The following is a 12,876-nucleotide window of genomic DNA, read 5'->3' on the forward strand; positions in this document are numbered from 1 at the left end:
TTGAAGCTAAACTCCAGCTTACACCACAGTAACAGCAACTTTTTTTTTCTTTTTGGTTAAAGGTTTTCAATGAATAGATAAAAGCTGACCATTGTAAGCACCATTGTCAGTGGTAAATGGTTTGTCTCAACAATCTTAATGGATACATTTTCAGGACAGCTTGTTCTGTTGAAAAACAATAGATTCACTGGCTAGGTCACCAGATGAAAATATTGGAAAGAAATCCTAAAAAGAAAATGAATGCAGCCATCACATCTAAGAATTGGTAAGCCGCAATATAATTAATGTTTGTTTTGGGGTTTAATACTGCTTTAATACAGGGGCGCTTCTTAAAGTACTGTATGTCTAAGATTCATTGTGACATGTTTTCCATTATTTTTCTTACCATCTGTGTCTCATTCGAGAGAAATCCCATCACTTCCTATCCTGTAGATCAGGGGTCCCCAACCCTCATGCCGTGGACTGGTGCCGGTTAGACATGTGCGGTTTGTTTTGTTACGAATCGCATTTTGGATGAATTTTTTAGTTACTCAGAGATTCGGATGTATCCAAACAACGAATTGCAAAAATAATTAATTTAAACGAATCGAAATAACAAAATGAAATTCGGCCGAAATTTGGTTTGAAAACAAATGCGAAAATGGACGAAAAAACGGATGTAAACAGATGTAAATGGATGAAAGCAGATGAAAAACAAATGTAAAACGGGAATACGGTTCGTTTTTGCATTGGAAAGGATGTAAACTGATGAAAAACTGATATGAACTGATCCGGTTTTTTTTGGGGAAAAAAGTGAATGAACTGATGATTAAAACGGAACGCCCGTGTGAAAGAACCCTATGGCTTCCTCTACTCCACAAACGTGGCGCAGATTCTCCCTCACTTCCTGTGGGGTGAAAACATTGTCACCAGACATATGCTTCATCAAGTGAGATCATGTTCATATATAGTTGGGTTGGTGCAACGCTCTCAACAAAGACAGATACTAAACTCAAATATAGTATTCAGCATATAGCACTATCCTTTTACAAACGAAGTTCCCACCAAGTTACTAACACAATCCTTCCCCTGAAGTACAAATAACATCAAAACAATATATAGTAAACTTGGTTACCCTCTAATCAGTAATTAGTGTATAAACATAAAGTCCAAAGCCCCAAAAAAGTCTATAAAAATATAAAAATAATAAACAAAAAACCAAAATCATCCCAAAAGCAAAAAACAAAAGGTCCAAAATAAAGTCCCAAATGATGATTGCAAAAAAAATCTTTATCTGTGATATCTTAATTCTTCATATCCCGAAATCCTTGTGATATACTTCAAACCAAATCTTCATATACCTCAAAGAAAAAAACTCAACATGTGTGATATCTTCAAAGAGAAAGGGGTATATAAAAACCGTGCCACACGTGTTTCATGCACATAAAAAATATATTAACGTGCCACCACAACCGTGAAAGAGGAAGTCCCTCAGCCTTAGGAGTCAATCCACTGCATACCACTAGAGGAAGTGTATAGTTACCCTCAGAATGGTATCAAGGGTCTGAGTACTTCTTTCCAACCTTTGAATATTCCTTCAGCCTTTCAGCTGCTTCCCACAGACCTCATAAACAGACCAGGGATCAGTATGTATCATAAAATTTATAGCACTTTATTGTAGTAACTTACATTTAAATAAGGTAACATCAGCTTCCACATCACAAACGATATGTTCACAATCCTGCCTCTCCTCATAAGTGTATAGATTCCACACTCTCTCACTCCCAAGAGGGAACCGATTGCCTGTGGTAAGACCCCAGTACCTCAAGGTCCCATGAGGATTCCAGGACGCCACAGCCGCATGTACCAGGATCAGAAATGGCCGCCGCCGCACTTCCGGAAGAGCGTCACTACGTCACCACGTCACGTGCCCCGTATAAACTCATATATACCTAATTTGAAAAATCCACTTTAACTTGCTACAGGTGGCTGCCAGTTATTAGGGCCAGTTAACACTACATGGGTTTCAGTTGCATTTTTTTCTGCATCCAAACCGCACAAAAAGTAGGTTATACGGTTGTCAATGTCATAGTTCTTGCAGTCCCAATGTGTTCCAGTTGTAGAAAAAAAAGTAGAACAGGCTGCATTTTTCCTGCACAGAACTGTACTGGAACGTGGTAAAACGCATCAAAAAAGCACCAGAATGCACTAAAATGCGGCGAAATGCACCAAAAACGCACCTGTCCCTATTTAAATCGAAGAAAGAGTGAGGGGAAAAATGAACTGGAATGCATAAAAAAAAACACACTGGAACGCATCAAAAACACATCAACAATGCCCTGGAGCGCACCAAAAAAGCATCAAAAACGCATCTGGACTGCGTTTCTGTAGATAGAACTGGCCCCTAGTCTGTGTTAGGAGTAAGGCGCATAGAACATGGTTAATAATAGTCCTATAGTAGATATAAATATAATGAGTCCATCCAGTGTGGGCAAGCTGAGATGAAAGCAGAAGTTGGTTCCAAACATTCAACCAAGAAGAGAGAAGCACGGTGCCTCCAAGTGTAGACTTAATCAAAGATTTAATAGTAAAACAGGTTAGGCAACTCACACATAAACCTGTATCAGGCGAGTCATAGACCAAGGGTGACAGAACCGCCAAGATAAACGCTGGGGCGCCTCAGCTGTCAGTAACCGGCGTGGACCGAGGAAGCTGGCCGGCACCTCTATCTCGGGAAGCTGGCCGGCACCTCTATCTCGGGAAGCTGGCCGGCACTTCTATCTCGGGAAGCTGGCCGGCACCTCTATCTCGGGAAGCTGGCCGGCACCTCTATCTCGGGATGCTGGCCGACACCTCCATCTCAGGATGCTGGCTGGCACCTTTATCTCGAGATGCTGGCTGGCACCATTATCTGGGAAGCTGGCCGGCACCTTTATCTCGGGAAGCTGGCTGGCACCTTTATCTCAGGAAGCTGGCCGGCACCTCTATCTCGGGAAGCTGGCTGGCACCTCTATCTTGAGAAGAGGATAGGTGGAATTATTTATTTTTATTATTTATTTCAGGTACTAATATAGCACTGTCAATTTACGCAGCGCTTTACATACATATATATATTGTACATTCGCATCAGTCCCTTACCTTCAAGAGGCATACAGTCTAAGGTCCCTAACTCACATTCATGCATACATATACTAGGGACAATTTAGACAGGAGCAAATTAACCTACCAGCATGTCTTTGGAGTGTGGGAGGAAACTGGGGGACCCGGAGGAAACCCACGCAGTCACAGGGAGAACATGCAAACTCCAGGCAGGTGGTGCCAGGGTTGTGATTCGAACCAGCGACACTAGTACTGCCAGGCTGATGTGCTAACCATTTAGCCACTGTGCTGCCCCACCGGAATGCACCATGGAGCGCAAGTGTTCAGCTTCATGTTGTCACCAGGGGGTTGCGACACGTTTTTGAGCATGCACGAAACAGACATGCGCACTCCTTTCTCAAGCTCCACACTCAAGCTTGAGAAAAAAGTGCGCATGTCCGTTTTGGACTTAGTGTATGCCCAGAAACGCGTCTCAACCCCCTGGCGGCGGCACGACGCCAAATGCTTGCACTTCAAGGTGCGCTCTAACAGCTTAATTGGTCCACGCCGGTTACTGACACCTAAAGCGCCCCTGCATTTATCAGGAGATCTTTGGCAGTTCTGTCACCCTTGGTCTATGACTAGCCTGATACAGGTTTTTATTGATGGGAACCTCCTGCGCTCCTGACTAAACCAATAAATAAATATATAAATCTAAATGGAATATTAAAGCTGCCAACATCCAATCATATACCTAATGATCTATAGACAAAGCAATACAGTAAATGATGTAGCGCTATGAATATTCCATACTCAAGTTAACACACCAAAAGCACACAAAAATAAAGTGAATAAATTCTAAAATAAATAAAAACAAAAACAAAGTGTTAAATAAGTGACTTGATCCTCATAAAACACGAAAAAATACTATAGTGTCCGAAAGTGACTTGATCCTCTAGGGATCCATTTGCTAAGGAAGTGAACATAAATCCACAAAGTGATAACGATGAAAACGTGTCTATACCAATATTTCCACACAATACAATGTGTATGTGAATTGATCCTAATTAGGATCTGAAAGTGATGGTGAACTCTCAGATAATATAGAACAGTCCAAATGGGACTAGTGCATAGATTCTGTCCAAAATTAGGACTGAAGGCGAAGAAACAACACACATAAATCCAAAAAAACTCCTATTCACGATAATCCCCCAAAACACCCCCCAAATCAAATATAAACTCAAACACAAAAAATCATGTAAACAAAAACACACGCGTGACAATGAACACTATAGTGTAAGTAACCGTGTCACACTATATGTGACAAGCATGCATAAAAAATAAACGCATGACACTAAAAAAATGCATAAAGGAAAAATAAGTGAACAAATGTCCAAATTGGTGTTTAGACACCACGTAGTCCTACGTGTTAAAGCACCCGTGCACGTGTAACGGACCGCCTGGCGGTACCACTAGCACTCCACTGGTCAGGTGCCCCCAGAGCACGGAATCTAAGCCCCAGAGCACTTGTTCACCAGGGCCCTTGATGGTGGGGATGGACTTGGAGCGCTCCGAGATCAGGTCGTGACTACTGAGTACACCCACCAGTGGTAGGGGTGTCCGCCAGGAGCTCCCACAGGGGAGAGCCTGATATGAGGAGGTTGGGTGACCCCGATGGGATGGATGGATGGCTGACCAGGTGCGAGGTCAGACAAGCCGGGTCGGTAGCCGCGGGGACGGTGCGGTACAAAGCAGCGGGCAGAGATTAGTCGGGTCACACGCCAGGTCAGCAACAGAAGGTCAGATCCAGTAGGGAGCATCCAGGAGAGAGGTCAGGCAAGCCAAGGGTCAGAGCAGGAGAATACAGCGTGGTCAGGTACAATCCGGGTCAGCAACTTACAGGATACAGGTACACAGGTTCAGGGATTCAGAAAAGACCAGACGGCACTTAATGACAGTTCAGGGCGGTTTAAATATCGTGCCCTGCGCTGTCATTGGTGCCAGGCGCGCGCCCGCGGCTTCTAGTGCGCATGCGCGAGTTCGGATGCCACGGCCGGCCCGGACCTAGTGCCCGCATCCCTGCACAAGGCGGCGCACTGCGCCTGCGCCGGGACCAGCGCCGCGGTGATCCCTGACAGCACGTGGGTGGCGGATGTGCGAAACCACAGAAGGATATCCTCAGATAGCAGTAATACCCACTCACCTCCTTGCTTCGACCCGCAAAGGGCCAAAACCAGGGGCGGGCTGACAACTCATGGGGCCCCTAGGCAATAGGGGATCATGGGGCCCCTGTGTCCTTGCCCAAACTAAAAAAAGACTATGGAAAAGGTACCAGGGGCATCTCATGGGGCCCCCTACTGACCCAGGGCCCTCGGGCAGTGCCCGAGTTTCCAAATGGTCAGTCCGCCCCTGGCCAAAACCCTTTTAGGATCACCAAACTGGATCCTCCATGTATAAGACTCCTCTGTCACTGCGCCCCTCTCCCTGCAGTGGTCTCCCCCTCAGGAGTAAGCATAATAGTGGCGTGCTCCTCTCCAGGCAGATAGATGTGGTGTAGCCAATTTTCTTGTTAAAGAATCTCCCATAGCGGATTACTATATACTGTATTAAGAATAAAGCCAAACCTTCCAAATTTGCACTCACATTTCATTACATCTCTGTAAAAGCATTTGGAACCTCATGTTCTGGGTGTAATTGCATGGGTGTAGTAAGATGGGGTACGCACCGGAAGTGCGTCACCGCTTACCTACGCGTAGCGTCTCCTTAGTCACGTGACTTCCTCAGGGCTCAGGTTTTTAACATGTGAGTTGCCTAACCTGTTTTACTATTAAATCTTTGAAGTCTACACTTAAAGGCGCTGTGTTTCTCTCTTCTTGGTTGCCAGCTATTGCCTTGTAAAATTGTTACCTTATTAACTTCAGTACAATGAAACAAAACCTAAAAAATAGTAGAAGCCTTGCTGGTGCTATTTGCATACAATTAATAATCTGCTGCACCCGGCTATTACCTTGTAAAACTCAAATTCCAACGTAAACCATGACTGTATATTAGCTTTGCGTAACAATATACACTATAATGCCAAAAGGTTTTGGGATGCCTGACTTTACACGCACATGAACTTTTATGTCATCCCAGTCTTAGTCCGTAGGGTTCAATATTGAGTTGGCCCCGCCCTTTGCAGCTATAACAGCTTCAGCTCTTCTGAGAAGGCCGTCCACAAGGTTTAGGAGGGTGTCTATGGGAAGGTTTGACCATTCTTCCAAAAGTGCATTTGTGAGGTCAGGCACTGATGTCGGATGAGAAGGCCTGGCTCGCCATCTCAGCTCTACTTCATCCCAAAGGTGTTCTGTCGGGTTGAGATCAGTCAAGTTCCTCCACCCCAAAGTCGCTCATCCATGTCTTTATGGACCTTGCTTTGTGCACTGGTGCGCAGTCATGTTGGAACAGGAAGGGGCCATCCCCACACTGTTCCCACAAAGTTAGGAGCATGAAATTGTCCAAAATGTCTTGGTATGCTGATGCCTTAAGAGTTCCCTTGATTGGAACTAGGGGGCCAAGTCCAACCCCTGAAAAACAACCCCACACCATAATCCCCCTCCACCAAATTTACACTTGGCACAAGTACCGTTCTCCTGGTAACTGCCAAACCCAGACACATCCATCGGATTGCCAGACAGAGAAGCGTGATTGGTTACTCCAGAGAGCATGACTATACTGCTCTAGAGTCCAGTGGCGGCGTGCTTTACACCACTGCATCTTACGCTTTGCATTGCACTTGGTGATGTAAGGCTTGGGTGCAGCTGCTCGGCCATGGAAACCCATTCCATGAAGCTCTCTATGCCCTGTTGTTGTACTAATCTGAAGGCCACATGACGTTTGGAGGTCTTTAGCTATTGCGTCTGCAGACAATTGGCGACTTCTGCGCACTGTGCGCCTCAGCATGCGCTGACCCTGCTCTGTTATTTTACGTGGCCTGCCACTTGGTGGCTGAGTTGCTGTTGTTCCCAGTTGCTTCCACTTTGTTATAATCCCACTAACAGTTGAGCGTGGAATATTTAGTAGCCAGGAAATGTCACGGATGGACTTATTGCACAGGTGACAACCTATCACGGTACCACACTTAGAGTCACTGAACTCCTGAGAGTGACCCATTCTTTCACAAATGTTTGTAGAAGCAGTCTGCATGCCTAGGGAATGATTGTATACACCTGTGGCCATGGAGGTGATTGGAACACCTGAATCACATGATTTGGAGGTCTGGCCCAATACTTTTGGCAATATAGTGTCCATGAATCAGTGTAGTATTTATACACCAACTACAAATCCGCTTCCACCAGTCCTTATTATAAAGTGCTTGTGCTGCATAACATTTCTCAATGTCCAATATATAACCAGTCCAAATAAAGTGCTTCCATTAATCATTTTCCACCATGATAAAAGTGCTTTCCACCTCTCCCTTTTGAAAAGTCACTCTCCAGATCCGGATACATAGACAGGTCCACAGCACTTTATTAACACTCTTTGTTTCCTCCAGTTTGGCTCCATATGGCACCACCTCCAGCTCTTCCCCACTCCACCTCCAGATACATGCAAAGAAAGTACCAGGATGGAGACTGCAATGGTGGGCTTTATTTTATAAAACACACACATTAAAATGCATTACAGGCTGACAAATTCAGTTAGCATTGAGAATCAATAGAACCTCCAGGTCCCAGACAAAGTGGCTGTGCACTCCAGTGGCCAGAAATGATACAAGCGGATGTGATGTCAGTGTGCCTCTGCCCTATACTGTACCCTGTTCTACTATTTTTTAGGTTTTGTTTCACTGATTGCACTGAAATTAATAGTTTACAGTTTTACAAGGTAATAGCTGGCAACCATCTGTAGCAAGTTTAGGAGGATTTTTGTTTAGTTTTTTTTTAATTCAGAATATTTGAGGATAGTATATGTTTTTGTTGAGAGCACTGCACCAACCCAACTATATCTGAACTGCTTTACTATTTTCCAAAAATGGGAGATGCACAGCAGCTTACAACACTCTATTTTGCACATTATTTTCAGCGACCTAGAGGTTCATTGTATTATATGAGGTGGTATCAAAAAGTTTCAAGACAAGTTTTGTAACACGCCAACAGATGGCAGCACGAGGCTGCACGCACAGTCACAGGGAGCACCGACCTCCATAAGACAGTGTGTCAAAAGACATCATCCTGTGTACATTGGGAGTTGTGCAACTGGTGCTACTCTGACCATGGGCATTACCACATCTGCCCTTTTATCATAGACAGCAGGTTGGAACAAAGAGCAAACATGAAATTCTGTGTGAAACAGGGCAAATCGCTGGATCGTCACAATGTTGTCATAACAGCGACCTTTGAGCTGGATCTTCATCTTCAGGAAGAGGGCATTTTTGGCAATTGAGCTCATTGAAGGTCTTCCTGATCTCTCGTCATCTTCCAGTGATGCTCTTGAAGCGGCCATGCCATTCAAATGACTTGCGGCATCACCGTAAACTTGCCGAATCATGTCAAACATCTCTGTGGCAGATTTGTCCAGTTCCACGCAGTATTTCACATTGCTCTTTGTTCTGACTTTCTGTCCATGATGAAATAGCAGATGTGGTAACACACGTGGTCAGAATAGCACCAGTTGCACAGCTCGTACACAGGACGATATCTTTTGGCACACTGACCTATGAAGGTCGGTGCTCCCTTTGACTGTGTGTTGAGCCTTGAGCTGCCATCTGTTGGTGTGTTACAAAACTAGTCTCAAACTTTTTGATATCACCTGATAAGTGAGATCATGTGACCAATGGCAAAGCATTCGGTCATGTGATTGACCACCATTGAAGCTCAAAATAGTGATTTCCATAAGTCAGGTATGTATTCCTTTATATTTGTTATTGTATAGGGAAGGATAGTCAGGAGAGGAGTGTTATTTAGGTACAGGTCTTTTTAGGGCTCATACACATGGCAGCAACGGGGCTGTATAGAGTGCTTAAGCATCTAGAACAGGGGTCCTCAAACTTTTTAAACAGGGGGCCAGTTCACTGTCCCTCAGACTGTTGGAGGGCCGGACTATAGTTTAAAAAAAAAAAACTATGAACAAATGCGGACACAGTACAGGAGATGACCAGAGACTGCGGACACAGAACAGGAGATGACCAGAGACTGCGGACACAGTACAGGAGATGACCAGAGACTGCGGACACAGAACAGGAGATGACCAGAGACTGCGGACACAGTGCAGGAGATGACCAGAGACTGCGGACACCGTACAGGAGATGACCAGAGATTGCAGACACAGTACAGGAGATGACCAGAGACTGCAGACACAGTACAGGAGATGACCAGAGACTGCGGACACAGTACAGGAGATGACCAGAGACTGCGGACAGTACAGGGGATGACCAGAGACTGCGGACACAGAACAGGAGATGACCAGAGACTGCGGACACAGTACAGGGGATGACCAGAGACTGCGGACACAGTACAGGAGATGACCAGAGACTGCGGACACAGTACAGGAGATGACCAGAGATTGCAGACACAGTACAGGAGATGACCAGAGACTGCAGACACAGTACAGGAGATGACCAGAGACTGCAGACACAGTACAGGAGATGACCAGAGACTGCGGACACAGTACAGGAGATGACCAGAGACTGCTGACACAGTACAGGAGATGACCAGAGACTGCGGACAGTACAGGAGATGACCAGAGACTGCGGACATACAACGGCGGCGGGAATACTGGACCAGCCGCTCCATAAGATGCACAGACATTTCCCCCCAAGTGTGTCTTATGGAGAGAAATAGTGCCCCATCATTGGTATCAGTGGGAGGAATAGTGCCCCATCATTGGTGTCAGTGGGAGGAATAGTGCCCCACCATTGGTATCAGTGGGAGGAATAGTGCCCCATCATTGGTATCAGTGGGAGGAATAGCGCCCCATCATTGGTATCAGTGGGAGGAAAAGTGCCCCATCATTGGTGTCAGTGGGAGGAATAATGCCCCATCATTGTTGTCAGTGGGAAGAAACGTGCCCCGTCATCGGTGTCAGTGGGAGGAATAGTGGCCCGTCATTGGTGTCAGTGGGAGGAATAGTGGCCCATCATTGGTGTCAGTGGGAGGAATAGTGCCCCGTCATTGGTGTCAGTGGGAAGAAACATGCCCCATCGTTGTCAGTGGGAAGAAACGTGCCCCGTCATCGGTGTCAGTGGGAGGAATAGTGCCCATCATTGGTGTCAGTGGGAAGAATCGGAGCAGAGCGGCAGCGCGAACATCGAGTGAGGGAGTGGCCGGAGTGAATGAAGGAGCAGCGCTTCCTGGACTGGATCGTCGTGGGACTGGGACACGGAGCCAGGTAAGATACAGCAGCCCCCTGCCCGCCCCTGTACTTAGTGTCCCTTCCGCGCGGCAAACACGCCCCTGGCGGCGGGCCAGATAAATGTCCTCGGCGGACCGCATGTGGCCCGCGGGCCGTAGTTTGAGGACCCCTGATCTAGAACCTCCATAGAAACTTTTGCAGAACCCACAGCTGCTGCGCGCAGCCACCCTGAGAAGCAGTTACAGGATTCACCTGTACGTGGGTATGCACTGGTAGTTGCGCATGCATGCTGTACGGCCCCATTACAACCATGTGCAAAAGCCCTTAAAGAAAAGTATTTAAAAATAGTAATTAGACAAACTTACAGAATCGGAAACGGACACAAAATTGGTAATCAGCAAGACATTTGCCCACCACACACGGTTACAGCTGTCCCACTGATGCTTGGGTAGTTCCCAGAATACACCCCACTGAACCAATGAGATAAGAGCAATAGAGAGTGGGATGGAAGCAAGGTGAAGAGGTTGTATCCTAATATACAAAAAGAAAAAAACATTATTTACAGAATTAGACTTTTAATAAACTATATACAATAGAGTTAAAAAAAAAAAAAGAAATTATTTAAATTTTTTCCTGTGTGAGTTTAGATTTTAAGAGGTTAGTTCAGCTTTACCGTGTGGCCATTCCATGAAGTTGGACGTGAAGCAGTTAATCACAAACTACGTAGGGCGTTCTTTACTGTTGGTGTCAGTAGGGAGTGTTGATTTAAAAAAAAACTCAGATGGGCATCTTAATGAACACAATATACAAGGATATGGGAATTGGTAAAGAAATAAATACATAAACACTCATATACCCGCTCCTACACAGATTGAGCTGGTTTTTATTCAACCTTACACTGTCCTTGAAACCTGTAAGCCATGCCCTTGCATCTGGGCACCATTCAAGTATCTGGATTGAATTTGTTTTTTATACTTGCAGTTGTTTTGCGACTATATTAGAGTTTGCATTTCTACAATAATTTGGTCTTATTATAATGCATTAGGCTGGTGCGCCCTGTCTTTTTATCTTTGGTTCAGCTTCTGGTCAAAGGATCTCTCCTATCTGAAGCGGGCAGCAAGGCCTGTACATTGCTCTTCATGGACAAATTCTTCCTGAATCTGATGAAATCCAAAGAGGAGCACTACGCAAGACCATATCTATAGACTGCTTAGAGTTGAGGTTCCCGTTCACCTGCAATGCTGATGGGTTTTTTTGTTTCTTTATAGGTACATTTTTGAATGCACAATAGTAACTCCCCTATCTGAAGTGGGCAGCAAGGCCTATTGATTTGTTCTTCATGGACAATTTCTTTCTGAATCTGATGAAATCCAGAGAGGAGCACTACGCAAGACCATATCTATAGACTGCTTAGAGTTGAGGTTCCCATTCACCTGCAATGCTGATGGGTTTTTTTGTTTTTCTATAGGTAGCTTTTTGAATGCACAATAGTAACTCCCCTATCTGAAGTAGGCAGCAAGGCCTATTGATTTGTTCTTCATGGACAATTTCTTCCCGAATCTGGTGAGATCCAAAGAGGAGCACTACTCAAGACCATTTTCTATAGACTCCTTAGACTTGAGGTTCTCATTCACCCATTCAGACTTGAGGTTCTCATTCACCCATTCATTCTTTGTTTCTTTTTAGGCAACTTGTTTGAATGCACAACAATACCTTACAGTGCTGACCTATATCTATAATCTTTTTGTCCAGGAGCAAGGAGGCATCGCCTCCTCACCACCACTTGTAAGTCCACACCAGCAAGGTGGGTGGACTATGTGATAACTGGGGACTCCTCCTACTGAGCTGGAATCATGAAACCTGGAGTATGTTTTTTTTTTTAGACAGGGACACAGTTGCTGACCTTTATCCATGGACAGCCTCCTGAAAGCTGGACTGTCCCCAGCAACCGGGACAACCCATCATTCTACTATGCCTACAATTTTTTGTTTTAGTTGTGCATAGAATGGGGAAACATTAGAACCCCTAAGATGTTTTATTACTCTCAGGGTTCTGTTAGAGAGACTTGCCCTCGCTTACTGTTCTGGCAACAATGTTTTACCAGATGGGAAGGGAGGAGATCTCTGCAACAAGGACTCACACAAAAATAAAGAGCTAACAAGTGTTCCAGCATTCTTCTACTTAAAGTGGAATCCCACGTTACACCTAACTACCCTTAAAACTGTTCCCTCCTCCCTGTTAACACCTTTGCTAGCTAACCTATGTTAGAAAATGTATATACTTACCTATTTTCAGATCGATCCGGTACGGTCAGGTGATCTGTCTCTCCTGTGTCAGCCAGCAGCAGCTGCAGGGGAGAGGAGGGAGAGCTGACAATGAATGAGTCATTAAAGCCTATAGGTGACATCACCACTCCAAGCTTTACTAGCTGTTGTAGGAGCACTCTCTCCTCTGCCCTGCAACTAGTGCTTACTGACACGGGGGGGGGGA

The 12,876-nt window shown here is 45.3% G+C and overlaps 1 protein-coding gene across 1 annotated transcript in view; it reads right to left on the minus strand.

The window, feature by feature from the left end:
- The window catches only part of LOC149457630 (O-acyltransferase like protein-like), a 148,950-nt gene that overhangs the window by 34,543 nt on the left and 101,531 nt on the right, over positions 1–12,876 (minus strand). Inside the window, exon 9 of the mRNA XM_089683422.1 lies at positions 10,752–10,917. Within this exon, the coding sequence (XP_089539548.1) occupies positions 10,752–10,917 (166 nt within the window). The remainder of the gene's footprint in view (positions 1–10,751; positions 10,918–12,876) is intronic.

Source organism: Staurois parvus, unplaced genomic scaffold, assembly GCF_062004578.1.
Source record: "Staurois parvus isolate SC_StPar_1 unplaced genomic scaffold, SC_StPar_1.0 ptg000310l, whole genome shotgun sequence".
Lineage (NCBI taxonomy): Eukaryota > Metazoa > Chordata > Amphibia > Anura > Ranidae > Staurois > Staurois parvus.